Source organism: Acinonyx jubatus, chromosome B1 (assembly GCF_027475565.1).
Source record: "Acinonyx jubatus isolate Ajub_Pintada_27869175 chromosome B1, VMU_Ajub_asm_v1.0, whole genome shotgun sequence".
Taxonomy (NCBI): Eukaryota; Metazoa; Chordata; class Mammalia; order Carnivora; family Felidae; genus Acinonyx; species Acinonyx jubatus.
The window spans coordinates 197924085-197938506 of record NC_069382.1 but is presented as its reverse complement, the minus strand read 5'-3'; the positions used below and the strand labels follow the sequence as shown (position 1 = coordinate 197938506).

Below are 14422 nucleotides of genomic sequence, written 5' to 3'. Positions count from 1 at the left end.
ATTATCTCTCACGCATAACGGCTCAGAGCAATTTGAGAAACTTGTGGGAGAAATGATTTGATTTGCCTGAGATAATACCCTGTTTGAGTTAGCGCTAATTTACCGTGGGCACGTTTCCCTCCCCGTCCCGAGAGATCTCCCTGTGCCTGGCCTGGCCTGGGACAGATGGCGGGCCAGCACCCGCCATCCTGCAGACTTCCCAGGCCCTCCTGTTGGCAGATCCTGCCTCCTTGCCCCTCCCCACCCCCTGGGAGCCCCTGGGGCCAACAGTTCCCACCAGTGACGAGGCCGGTGCTTGATGTGGCCTCAGGCTTCCCAGGAAGGCACCGCGGGATGCCATGTGGCGGGAGCCGTGACCTCTCCCACCAGCAGAAGGCACGCATACCAGCCGGCAATATCCCAGAGTTAGAGACGCGGGCCTTTCGGCCACAAGTCAGGAAACTAGCTCCTTGCTGTGATTCGCATGAAGACAGGCAGACGCGGAGGAAGGGGGTGGAGGGCTGTTTCCACGGTGCTTCTCTGCTGGGGACACAGGACTGTGGCCCAGGAGGAGGCCTGTCCAATGGTTTGTTGTACACACGAGGTAAGAAAGGGAAAGGATAGGAGCGTGTGCACACGTACAGGTGCAAGAAACAGCAATTTGGTCGGAAGAACGCGCGTGCAACTGAACGTCTCCAGAGGTGGTTTGGGCAGGAGAATGGGTCACGGCCGCGGTTGGTGGGCAGGAAATGGGGCCCGGGGCCAGCGCTCTCACGGCCACTCCCTCGGCCGCCGACCCGCCCCGCCAGCAGGGGCTTGTCCCCCGTGGGCCTCACTCGCTCCACAGACTGCCATCAGTGCAACGAGACTAGAACATGAGACGAGAACGCTGCTCAGACTGATTGCTGAGCGGGGCCCCAAGAGACAACACCAGTGTGGGAGGGGAGCCCCAACATCTGACATCAGGCAGGGAGGGAGAGCAGGGCCCAGGCAGGCCAGGGAGGCTGCACTGGAGGGGGGCAGTCAGTCAGGGGCTGAGTTAGGACCTGGGGCAGGAGTGTGGGAGGAGGGGTGGTGAGGAGGGGAAAGGGGGGGCAGTAGTGTGGGGGGAAGGGAGGTGGGGAGGGGGAGAGTAGAGTAGGGGGAGCCGGTGGGGAGGAGAGACGAGGGGGCGGAGAAGAAGGGAGGGGGTTGGTGGGGAGGGCAGAGGAGAGAGGGAGGTGGGGATGGGAGGGGAGAGGGAGGGGAGGTAGGGAGGGAAGAGTGGGGGAGGGGAGGGGAGACAGGTGTGGTGGGGAAGGGGGGCCAGTGGGGAGAGGAGCGGGAGGGGAGGTGGGGAGGGGCGCACGGGTGACCTGAGGGCAGCAGGCCCAGACTCTCTGCCACGTCCCACAGGCCCCAGCAGGGCAGAAAGAGCACTCCGGAGGTCCCCCTGGAGGAGGAGGTCATGGCTGGGGTCAGAGGCAGGAGAAGGCGGGAGCCCCGAGCCGGGGGCTGTGGGGGGGCAAGGGGAGCACCGGTCGCAGGTGGGGGGCTCTCACCAGAACACGTGGTCTTTGGTCACTCGCTCCCGCAGCAATGTCCACTTCTTCCCCAGGTCAGATGACACGTAGAGCTTCAGGGCAGAGAAGAGAAACACAAGTCCGGTCATACTGTGAGGGATGAGCCTCTTCTGGGCCGGGGGCCCTCTGCCCTGGCCCGCGGATGCCCCGTGGGGGTCGGGAGGCCCGTCCAGCCCGGGCAGGCCCTGTGCTCACGTGGGGGCCCAGACCGAGCTCCGGAGGCCAAGGGTCGGGCACAGGGGCTCTGTGAAGAGGCCGTCTCAGCCCCTGCGCAGCTGGTAGGAACCAAGAGACCCTGGCCAGGCAGACGTCCCAGGGGAGGCGCACCTGAGCGTCGCTGGCCGGGAGGGACCTGGCAACATGCCACAGGAGCGGGAGGCCGGGACCCAGGGCAGTTTGGGAAGAAGGGGGCAGGGTCTGCAAAGGGCACACGGTGTGAAGGGGGTTCGTGCGGGCAGGAACAGCAGGGTCCCCTCTGCGCAGGCCGCCTGGGGTCTGCGGCCACGCCGGGGACACAGGGCCCGTGCTCACAAGGGCCCGTGCTTGGGCTTAACGCTATGCGGTCACCAACTTGAACTTCCTAATATACGTATCTTTGAATCTGAGTTTTGTAAGAGAAGCGCGATGAAACAGTGAGCTCGTGGGGGAGCTCAGAGCCCTGGCTCCCGCGCGGCCCTGCCTCCTGCCTCCTCCTGGGACAGGACCTGGGAGGCCTGAGCCTGGGCTGGGGAGGGTCCGGGTCAGGGCCCCCCCCCCCCCCGTGTGTGCCGAGTCCTAAGGCAGAGCCCAGGGAGCCCGGGAGGGTCCACACTCGCTCTGTGTCCCCCCGGGCACAGCGCAGTGTGATGGCAAATCGCTCATGAAAAGCACAGTGACAGACCACCTTCCCGACCCCCCTCCCCTCTGACAACCACCTGGGGGAAGAAAGGCACAGGAGAGGGAATGCTCAATGGGATGTGCACCTGGCGACAGGTGGCAGCCACTGGGGGGCACAGCCTAACACAGAGAGCGTCGTGGGATCCCTATGTTGCACACGAGAACCTGACGTAACATTGTGTGTCCACTACGGCTCAGTTCCCTAAACCCTCCGTGCCAGCGTGAGAAAGATGCAGAAGGGAGGAGGGTTTGTCCTGAGTTTTAAACATTTCTCATGTTGTACCGGCCCCTGCAGGGTACAGAGCCCACCAGGCCCCGGCTGGTAAGACGAGGCGCCGGGCAGGGCGGCGGGTGGTGGGGGGGGGGGGGCAGGTCCTGTCTGTCCCTTCCCCCTTTCTCCCGCCAGCAATGCCCCATGCCAGCTGCACCCCTGGCTCTGGGGTGAGAATAAACGCTAACACGGAGCTGGGACGCAGCTACAATGAAGGTCCCAGTGGGTCTTTCATTTCTGATTTTTCCAAGTTTTCTTTGCCAGCTTCCCCTGTGGGTGGGTCGGGTTCATGGGAACGCTAAAGCACCCATGCCATTCCTGAGAGGGGGGCGGGGCGGGAGGGTTTTGTATTTTTTTATTTGTTTCTAATGTTTATTTTTGAGAGAGAGAGAGAGAGAGAGACAGAGCACGAGCAGGGCAGGGGCAGGGAGAGGGAGACACAGAATCCGAAGCAGGTTCCAGGCTCCGAGCTGTCGGCACAGAGCCCGACCCACGAGCTGTGAGATCATGACCTGAGCAGAAGTTGGGCGCAGAGCTGACTGAGCCCCCCAGGCGCCCCGGGCCGGGAGGCTTTCAAGGGATCTCTGCACCCGTGAAGCAGGACAGACACGGAAATCCTACGTGACACACGTAGGCAAAGTGCATCGCAAAGGCAGGCCTGGGAGGGGACATTGTGCTTGTCACTCCCTGGCTGATGGGGCACGCTGTGCTTCAGGGGCGGAGACCTGGTTCCTGGTTCCCCTGAACCCTGCCTCTCAGTTGTGCCACCGTGTCACCTCCGTGCCTCAGTTTCCCCATCTATAAAATGACGCCCGCAGCTGCAACATTTTGCAGGGGGGAGTCTGTGACTTGGGAGGTCGTGGGGTCGTGGGGTCCAGTAACCCTGGTTCCCAATAGACTCCACAGTACACAGTTGTGTGACACCCCAAAACTTCCTAAACCTCGGTTCCCCACTTTCTAAAATGGCCACGTGAGTGATTTGCCCGGGGTTGGTCGCGGGCAGAAGCCGGGTTTGAATTCTCTGTGATTTGAACGCCCCTTCCTTCACTCCTCTGTACTCAAGACGTGTCCAGAATAAGTCAGTTAAGCAGAGCAATGTCACAGCCAGCCCTCAAAACGAAGGAAGGCTCAAGCGCGGCCCCAGTGTCTCCATCTGTAAAATGGGTCTAAAATGCCATGCTAACGGCAGCCGGAGCTGGAGCCCACATCTGCTGGCTTTCAGGGCTGGCCCAACACGTTCCGTGCCACGTGCTCCCCGTCTGACCCAGCCTGTCCCCATCAGGGCCCTAAGTTACGGAAGCGTAAGTGAGGCCACTGGTGTTACAACTGGTGTTCACGAAAGAAGGCTTTGTGGAACCTTCAAAGGGGAACTGGGGTTTATCCAGCATAAGCCCGGTGCCGTCCTCACCTGCGGCACGGTCGCAAGTCCATCCAGCCGTGCCTAGTGTCAATCCCCCGCCAGCTGCAGAGGCCGGGACCCCGGCCCCGTCCTCACCGACCCGTTGCCACGTGTGTGCTATCTCCTCCCCCCCGACTCATGGCTGCTGCACTCCTGCACCCTCTCCACCCCGTGGCCCCGCTGAGCCACCTCCGTGGCTTCCTGCGGGCGTCCTCCCTGCAGCCCTCAGCCCTCCCATCCTGCCCTGCTCCGTGACACAGCCACTGGGGTCTTTCCGGGACACACACCTGACCACATCACCCTCCTGCATCAGACCTCCCAGGGGATGCCACGCCCTGGGATAAAGCCCACACTCCTTGTACGGGCACTCAGGGCCCCTGGGCTGCCTGGCCTCCCTCTAGCTGTTGTCCCTGCCCATACATGCCCCTATACACCCCACAGCCCTGTCACACCCAGCTCCGAGCTCACGCACGACTGTGGTGCTGATGTGTCCCATGGGGTCCTCTGAGCATCCGTGCCTGCTGTTCCCTCTGGCTGGAATGCCCTTCCTTCCCCCAGTCAGTGTTCAAGACTCAGTCTAAAGTCACCTCTCGGTCAGGGTTTTGGCCAAGGTCACTTGTTTGGAGGCCCTGGGACTGCAGAAGCAGGCTCAGAACCCAGTCCATTAGGTGGAGGAGACTGCGTCAGGGCTCAGGGCCCAGGACCCAGAGAGAACTGGCCTTTACTGGACACCCCACTCTGGGGGTGGGGTGCCCCTGAGCGTGCCCCCTTGTGCTGTCACCCACCTGGCACCGGGGACCCTGGCACTTCCAATCATCTCCATCCAGAACCTTCCCACGCCTCCCAGTCCCCTTCCACCTCCACCGGGGGCCTCCTTGCCCCTGGCTTCTAGCAGACGCCCTACATCTGAGGCCACAGATTCAAGCCCCCTGTTCTGGATCCTTCCACCACGCCCGCAGCTACAGAAAAAAGGCCCAGGGGATCCCGCCTCAGTGCAAATGCTCTCTCCTCGCAAATACTCTCCCCGAACCTCAGCGTCCTGGGAGAAGATGCCCCACCTGAGGACGGCCGTCCCTGCCTGAGTCTCAAGGGCAGCCTCCTGTGACTCACAGCTTGTGAGCCCCATGATTAGAGCGACCATTGTCCCCTTTCTTAACACACGTGGGGGTTTTCTCTGTGAAGCGCCCTCCTCTGCTGTCACCGGCTTGAAGAAAACATCCAAGGCCACGAGATTTTGCTCTTTGAGGAGGACGCGCCTGTGAGCGTCCTGGGATGGGAGGGCCCCCAGAACAACCACAGACGGGGGTCTACACAGCAAAGCCTCATTCCCTCTCAGCCCTGGAGGCTGGGAGTCCAAGACCCAGGTGGGAAGCTCCCTGGTTCCCTCTGAGGCCTCCCTGTTCTCCCTGTGTCCTCACGCGGTCGTCCCCCTGTGCCCGTCTGTGTCCTGCTGCCCTGTCCTTATCAGGACACCTGCCATATTGTATCAGGTCCCACCCAGATGGCCTATTTTAACTTAAATATCCCTTTAAAAGTCCTGTCTCCAAACAAGGTCCCATCTGGGGGACGGGGGTGAGGACTTCCGCATACAGATTTGGAGGAGGACACAACCCAGCCCGTCAGGGAAGCCACTTTCGACCCCCTTGACCTCTGGGGTCCTCCTGGCCGCATCTGCGGGAGCTTCTCCGGATCCCCAGCCTCGCACTTGCGAAGAGAACTCCCGGCCTCTGAAACGCGGCCGCGTTACTTCCTGCTTTTCTGCTAGACCTTGTGCAGCTTGCTGGCACATACCCTGCCTCGCCCACCTCTCCCCCTGCGCCGCGCCAGGGACCTCATCCCCGCAGGGGCTGCCAAACTTTTCTGGAACGTTTCCAGAAAATACCTCTGGCTTTTCAGGCTGTGTGGCCTCTGTTGTAGCTACTCATCGCTGCCTTTGGGACAGGAAAGCAGCCAGAGAGGACATGTAGACGAACAGGTTGCCTGTGTTCCCCAAAGACTTTATTTACAAACACAGGTGCCGGGCCATCGTCTGCCGATGCCTGCTCTAGGGTCCGTGCTATGAAACTGTCACCTTAATATTTTAGAAAAAGGGCTTTTTGGAGAACGTTCGTTCCCCCGGAACGTAAGATGCCTTTGCTGATGACAGAGGTGAAGCCCAAAGAGGCAGGGAAGCCGCTGCAGGTCAGGCAGTGCTTGCTTCCAGTAGCAGCTGCCGTCTCGTGGGCCTGAGTGTGATACCCCAGTGGCTGAGGGGTCCCCCGAGAGGGATGACAGGCCACCTCTGGTCCCTTCCCTGGCCCATCTGAGCGACCAGGCCGGGGCCCCCACCTCCTGTCTCAATTTCCCCAGCGACAAACCGGGAGACAACTGCTCCTACCCTCAGACGGTGGGCGGCCACCAACGCCCGGGAGCCTGGTCAGCAAACCTCTGCATGAGCGGATGGCATTATCACCGCTATCCCCGCGGACGCACCGGCGTTTATGACGCCTGCCCCAGGACGTGACGGAGCCCATTCAATTTGCTCTCGTGGGAAGGGGTTGAGGACGCGCCTTCAATGGCCGCAGAAACAGAACACTCCCGCTTGATGAAAGACAGACGCCAGTAAATCAACAAGAAAAAACGCACCAGGGACATCCCGCTTGTTGCAGTAAATCCTGCACGGTGGTGTCCCCGTGGAACGGCTGATTTGCTTCTGGTCACTCAGCCAAGAAGGGAGCCGAGGTGGCTTACCAGAACGCATCCGCTGCCCTGACATGAACGTGATGTGCAAGGGAGTCAGAGCAGGGCAGAGGTGAAGGCAGGCGAGCTGGACGAGGTCAGGGGAAGGCCACTGCAGAAATGCGTGCCCATCGGTCTCACACGGTCGTTAGAGGGCTGCCCTCTGATCACCACCCGGCTCTCAGCGGTGGGCTGAGCGCGGTGGAAGGTGCCCAGCCTCCCTCCCTCCCTCGCTGCGGGGCGCCTCGCGGCACACAGGGTGCGGAGTGGGAATCCAACATTGCTCAGCATCCCTTGCAGCTAGAGTTCTGGGGCACAGGTGCACCCGTGGGACATTTGGAGGGTGAACGTGGCACGGGGGCGCTGTCTTGCCACCTAGGGCCACGCCTGTTGGCCGGCGAGGTCGCATCTGTCCTCAGCTGCCGGGGGGGCGGGGGAGGGCGGCTGTGATGGAGCCCGCAGCCGGTCCTGCCTTCCACGGTCCGTCACTGGCTCTGCGAAGGTCGCGAGGCAGCCGTGCCACAGCAGTGACGATTTCAGATGCGTGGGTCTCCACATCAGCTGTGTGTCCTCGACCTTGGTAAGTCCAGTGGGGCTCCTGGTCCCCCTACCCCGGCTTCCTGACATGTGAGGCAGAGGCCCCCCCCAGGGGGATAGCTCTGTGGCTCCCAGGAAGACCCCTAGGGGTCCAGCCTGGACCCCCGTGCCCCCCCCCAACAGTTTAGAGAGCACCCAGTTCCCCATGCCAAATCCTTCTTCTGCTTAAAATATGCTGCCCTGAGCCCTGTCGGACACAAGGGATCGGAGCACACAGGAACACACATCGACGTGTCAGATTCTCACCACTCACGAAATCAGAGAATCTGTTACTCAGAGAAGCCCGATTTCCACCCAATTCTGAAACCTGAGGCCAGGGAAGATGTGGGATGTTGGAGCCTGGAGCCCTGCAGGACGGCTCATCTGCTGACCCTCCCGTTGCTGGGCCCCCCCCCCCCGCCCGCCCCTCCCCCGCTGCCTTGACTGCCCTCCGCTTCAGCGCGGATAAATGCAAACCCGGTTCTCTGTGGCCGGAGGATTGCGGGTATTCATTGCAGTCATCTCTGCGGTTTTGAAGTTGCATTAAACGTAAATGTACCTTGAGATCCATTCCCTACACCTCTCTTCAGAACTCCTCCGCTAGGAAGGCTTCCCTGATTGATGGTCTAAGGTGACTTTTCTTCCCCACTAAAGTTCTAGAAGGCAGTCCCAGGCTCAGATTCATTTCTCACGGTGCTGGGAAACAGGAGGTTCTTGATGGGGAGCAGAATGAAACATAACAGTGGGTCTGTCACGTGTTAGAGGTGAGTGTCCGGGCTGTGCCTGTAAGCAGGTCCCAGAGACAAGCACAGGGAACCAGGAAAGTCAGTTTGGGAAGGGGCTGCCTGCCTGGCCCTCACATCCTTTGACCCCAGGCCCCCAGTGCAGGTGGTTGAGCCTTGAGAGAAACACCACTGCATCAGGCTCTCACCTACAAGGCTGTCTAGGCTCCAGATGAGGTGGCCCTAGACCGCCCCAAGTCACAATGTCCTGGCGAAGTGGGGGGGGGGGGGTGAAGGCAGCGGGGCAGGGCAGTCAGAGGGTGGAGGACAGCGAGTGCTGGAGGAAGCGGCAGGCGCCTGGGAGGAAAGGGGAAGGGAGGACACTGGAAGGAGCGTCTGGCTGTGTATCTGTCTGCAAGTCCTCGAGAGCGGAACACCAGCGCCCGGCCCTGCGGACGCTGACTTTGGCACGTGACCTGCTTTGGCCAATGGTGTGTGGGGAGGTGATATATTCCAAGGGAAAGCAGACACGTTAACGCTACCGTGGAGGTTCCCCCCACCCCCTGCCCCGGGGCTTCTGCCTTCCACCATGAGAACAGCATGTCCCCAGGTGACCTCAGGTCCCCGAATTAGAGATGTCCAGAGACCTGAACCCTACCATCAGCCAGGAGCATGTCTAGCCAATCCCAGCAGAGCCTGGTAGAACCCTAGCCAGCTCCCAGTCCCGGGAACAGGTGAAGAATGCTTGTCGCTGGGAGCCAATGAGGTTTGGGGCTGCGTGTTACTCAGCACAGCACCGGTCGATGCCTGATACACCAGCCTGATATACCAGGTCTGTCGGAATCAAGAGCCAGTGTTGTTCTACCACACCATCCTGCCTCTTAGAAGTCAGAGAGCTTTGAAAACCATAAAAACCTTGAAAAAAAAAAAAAAAAAGCCCAAGGCGCTATTGTCATTGTTATTAATTTCCTCAGATTCCTCATTCCTTTTATAACCACAGCTAAGCCATTTTTTGTCTCCTTTTTCTTTCCTTAGAGTCGCAGAAAAGAACCAAGGAAAATAACCCAAGATTTCAGCTCCATTAATTTTTCAGGGCACCATAAATTAAAGAGCAATTGCGATGCAGTCAATTTCTGCAGGAAAGTAAGTCTCCGTGATTGTGCTTTAGTCTAATTACATGGAGGGCTGAGTAATGCTATTAATACCCAGAAGCACACGCTGGCCTGAAGGAGGGTGCCGGGAGCAAGACGCAGCCCATGAGGCCAGGGAATTCGGGGATGCCAGTACGTGAGGACCAGACCTCGGCCAGGAGGCCACGGTCCTGTAGAGAGCCATGGCTCAGACCAGCCAGAAGTCTCCATTTGGAGGCCCTTGACCTGGGTGATCCCTAATGGAAAAAAATCCATCATTCACTCACTGATTGATCCAACCAACGGGCACCCGTCCATCTATCCACCCACCTCCACCATCAATCACCCCCAGCCCCACCCATCACCCACCCAGCCCTCCACCCATCCACCTCCATCAATGTCCCCCAGCCCCATCCATCACTCACCCACTCACCCATCCACCCATCCCTCCACCCATCCACCTCCATCAATGTCCCCCAGCCCCACCCAGCACCCACCCAGCCCTCCACCCATCCACCCATCCATCCACCCATCCATCTACCTCCACCATCAATGTCCCCCAACCCCACTCATCACCCACCCACCCATCCACCCACCCACCTCCATCAATGTCCCCCAGCCCCACCCATCACCCACCCAGCCCTCCATGCATCCACCTCCATCAATGTCCCCCAACCCCACCCAGCACCCACCCACCCTCCCACCCATCTGCATTTCAACATCCATCCATCCAATCAATGTTGTCAGCCAGGAACTTGAGACAAAATGGTGTAAAAACTAGGCACCGTCTCTGCCCTCGAGGAGCTTTACCCAGACAGCAATCAAATAATATCACAGATACACAGGCACGCTGCAATCAGCCCTGAGAAAAGAGGTGCACTGGCGCCTGGAGGCGTGTGGAGCAAGGGGGCCCAAGCAGGCCTGGGGGTTGTGGAGGAAGGTTCTGGAACGGATAGCTCCACTCCCATTTGCCTCCAGACTATGTTCTGCCCTTCTCCACTCTTCTCTGCCCTGGGGGCTGTGGCCTGTGTGGTGTCCACTGTCCAGCCTCACCCTGGCTGAGTTCCCGGTCCCGGGCCTGGCCTCCTCCTGGGCACCTGCCAGAGACTCTGGGGGCCTCACTTCCACAATGACAGGCTGAAAAATCCCCACACCTGTGAACGTGACCCTATAGAGCAAAGAAGGACTTGGCGGATGTGATTCAGTGAAGACCTTTAGATGGGAAGATTCTCCCGCATTACTTGGGGAGGGGCGGGGGGGGGCAGAGGGAGATTTCTCACATTTCTCAGATTTCTCTTTCTCTCTCTCTCTGTCTCTCCGAAAACACAGCAGACAGAGAGAGGAAGATGCTGCCTTTGAAGATGAGGGGTTCCTTCACAAGGCACCGAACGCCAGAAGCTGGGAAAGGCCAGGTTCCCCCCAGAGCCTCCAGAGGGAACAAGGCCCTGCACACACCTTGACTATGGCCCAGTGAAACTGACTTTGGACTTCTGGTCTCCAGGACTGTGGGAGGCCACACTCCTGCTGTTGTAAGCCATCAAGTCTGTGGTCATTAGCTACAGCCCTGACAGAAGCCAGTACTGGCCTTTGCTACTCTAGGGCTCCAGGGCTTTCCTTCCTCCACCGCTCTCGCCCTCTCCGGTGGCACCTTGTCCCCAGCCCTCAAGGACCTGGGGTGGGGGCCGATCCCTCCTGGCACCTGCCCTGAGTCTCTCCTACCCCCCTGGGCCTGGAAAGAGCCCTCCGCCACATTCCCCTCGATTGCCCCGGGAAGGTGCCCTTGGGTCCCTGTGGGGCCCTGGTGACACAGCCCCCGGAGGAGAGGACACGGAGACGGGATCTGAAGGATGCCCCACTTGCCTCGTGAAAGGGGACGAGCATCCCAGGCTGGCAGAAAGACCTGGAAAGGCCCAGCATGGGAGGGTGTGTGGAATGTTCTAGAAATGGAAGAAGCCTTATGGCTGGTACACTCAGAGGGGAGGCAGAGAGGGACAACCCTAATAATTACTTACTGCTTTTCCATCCTGTCTCACACACTTAACCTGCGCCAAGTGCACGTTTTACCTCCGCCCACTTGGTTCCCACGCAAGGCGGCCGAGCGCGGGGGCATCCAGACCACCCAGACCTCGGGGGGGACGGCTGCACTTGGCCACGACACCACCCACGCTCCAGCCCCGGCCTGCTCACCGTGCTCTCCTTGCTGTAGGCCAAAACCTTGTCCTCCTCCTTGGGGTGAAAAATCAGAGTTTCCACGGAGAAGGGGACGAGCTGCTTCTGGAAGGTGGCCCCCTCGTCCGTGCTAAGGAACAGGCTCTGGTCCCTGTCGCTGAGTGAGGAGCTCACCAGGACGACCTGAAACACAAAGCCGGGAAGACGTGAGGCCTCCCCGCTGCACACCGCGGAGGGCAGGGCGGGAAGCAGCCAGTGGCCAGCCCCTGCCCATTCGTGCTGAGCCGTCACTCATCCGCTCGTTCGTTCACCCGCTCAGCAGGTGTTCCCCAGCCCAGGGTGCCGGGCGGGCATCCTGGGGACGGTAAGGCCCCGACAGTGAGCCGGGGGTTTCCGCGGTAAATGATCCGTTCTGTGGGGGCAGCAAGAGACGAGCCAACACGTCACCCGTCGCGCGGGAAGTACCGTTCCCAGGCTGACCGGTGCCCCAAGGAGACAAAGCAGGTGCGGGGAGAGGCTGGCACAGGGCTGCCTACAGAAGCACAGAGCGGGACCGGGTCGGGGGTGGCCCAGGACAGCGTGCGCCGGGGAGCGGACCTCAGAGGTGAGGTGGCCAAGGGGAGACGGGCCTGGAGGGGTGGCCTCCTGGCAAATTCTGTGAGGCCCTAATTAGAGGGTGCCGCAGCGGGTGGAATGGCATCCCCTGGGAGGATGTGCCAGCCTAACCCTCACTGAGGACAGGCTCTTCACAGACATGATCGAGTTAAGCGCCTCAGGCCTGGAAACGACAGACAAGTGACCCACGGAGCGGACCCCGCCATCAGGTGCGTCCCCTCTGCAGGCGGCCGCTGTGGGTGGGGGTCCCACAGGGCCGTTCTCAGCTCCGCCTGGAGGGTCAGGAAAGCCACAGCCCCAAGGGGCGCATCCTGTTTTGGAAGCCGGCCTGTGGGGCCCTTTCTGGACTTGCCCACTTTTCTGCTCAGGTAAGTGCACAGGTATAAACCCTCCTGTGGGGTGTCCCATGTCTTACGGGAAGGTCAGGAGAGGCCAGCCCCGGGTGAGAACAGGTCGGACCTGCCGCCTACACTCAGGGGTCCACAGGAACCCTCAGAGACAGAAAAAAGGGGCACAGGGAGAGGCTTCCCTCCCCGCCCCCCCCTCCCCCAGGCCAGAGGGCATCGGCCAGGTGGGGGGCTGGGAAGGTGATGCGGGCACCTGGCCCTGGGAGCGGGTGGCCCCCCAGGCTACGTGGTCAGCCCCCCGCAGTGTGGATGAGCCCACCCTCTTCTGGTAGGTCCAGTCCCCACGGAGAAGCTGAGGGTTTTCCTATCCTCAGGCCTCACGGAAACTTCTGGGCTCCTCAGAGCCCCAAGGAGACTGCGAGCTCCGTGGCGGGGCCCCTCCTGGACCAGCCTCGCTCGCTGCCTCCTGCTTGTACCCTGGCCATGGCCAGGGCGGTCCACCCACCCGCAGCCACCCCACCTGCCCCCTCTGTTTCCCCCTCACCCCTGGGCCCGGCAGAGTCCCCTGCTTCAAGGCTGCAGGGGACCCGGTATTGGCCCATCAAAAGCTCACCACCCTTCCTGGAGGTAAGCTCTTCCCCCGTGTTCAGGCCTGTGGAGTCCACTGCTGCCCCCCTCCCCGCCCCCACCCCTGCAGGGCCTGTGAACCCCACACCCTTGTGAACGAATGAATGAGTGAATGGACAGACACCACGTGCTGGTGGAGTAGGGGGCTGGGGGCACACTCAACCGCAGACAGCCCAGTTCCAATCCCCTCTGTGACCTCAAGCAAGCTGACTTGCCCTCCTGTGCCTCATTCTCCTTGTCTGTAAAATGGGGCAGATAATCGGCCCCTGGCACCGGGCCAGACTGCAATGCAAGTCTAACACAGCTGTGACCAGACCGTCCTCATGAGAGCTCCAAGGGGCAGTTCTCACGTCTGCTTGGCTGGTGGGGAAGCTGAGGCACAGAGCAGGGTGCCGTGCTGGCAGGGGCTGGGACTAGCCTGGCCCAGATGAGCCCGGCTTTCCCGGGGGGAGGCTGTGGGGTGCTGAGCCCCCCCAGCATCCCTCTAGAAGATGATGAAACCCACGGGCATAAATGTCTCTACAAATGAGAATCCAGTGTGCTCTTTCCAGGGGAACCCCGAGGAGCTCTCCTGGGCCACAGCGCCCTCCTCCTGCCCCCCGCCAGCAAACGGAGGGTCTGAAGGAGGAGGGCAGGGCACTCCCGGAGCCTGGTCCCTCAGAGGCTGTGCTCCTGGAAGGTGGGGGAGGACGGGGTCGGAGGTGTCCCTCCTGGTGTGGTTTCTGCGCAGGAGAAGGGGAGGGGCTGGGAGCGGCTGGGGAGCCAGCGTCACGTAAACTGGTTCCGGGAAACGTTTCATGACAAGGGGGCTTAGACCCCCGTGGAAAGAAGGGGAGCACGGACTCAGCAGCAAGTACAATTCCTGTGGATTTCACACGGGCAAGACGGTAAGGAGGCGTGTTACGATTCTGTCCACGGTACGTGTAGTTGTGTCGGTGCACAGAAATTAGAACAGAGGTGTTATTATCCAACCGTAAGGAAACGGGACGACATGCACGGGTCTTGGGGGCGCCGTCTAAGGGAGGTGAGTCAGAGAAAGACAAATACTGCGTGACCTCACTTACAGGTGGAGTCTTAAACACGAAAACAAGGGCCGCCCGGGTGGCTCAGTCCATTAAGCGTCCGACCTCGGCTCAGGTCATGATCTCACAGTCTGTGAGTTCCAGTTCTGTGCTGACGGCTCAGAGCCTGGAGCCTGCTTCCGATTCTGTGTCTCCCTCTCTCTCTCTGTCCCTACCCTGCTGGTGCTCTGTCTCTCTCTCTCTCTCAAAGATAAATAAATATTAAAAATACTTTTTAAAAAATGAACTGAAAGAAATACAGGAGACTTTGACAGTGGTTGGTTTTAAGTGGTGGAGTTAAAAGGGCTTTTTTTTTTATTTTAAATAAAATTTTTAGTGTAGGATCGTTTTACATTTACAGAAAAGTTGC

At 60.2% G+C, this 14422-nt stretch overlaps 1 protein-coding gene across 1 annotated transcript in view; it reads right to left on the bottom strand.

Moving 5' to 3' along the window:
• Positions 1–14422, bottom strand: part of SORCS2 (sortilin related VPS10 domain containing receptor 2) — a 452598-nt gene that overhangs the window by 71135 nt on the left and 367041 nt on the right. The window contains exons 4-5 of the mRNA XM_053217627.1: positions 11421–11585; positions 1521–1594 (exon numbers count right to left, since the gene is read on the bottom strand). Of these exons, the coding sequence (XP_053073602.1) occupies positions 1521–1594; positions 11421–11585 (239 nt within the window). The remainder of the gene's footprint in view (positions 1–1520; positions 1595–11420; positions 11586–14422) is intronic.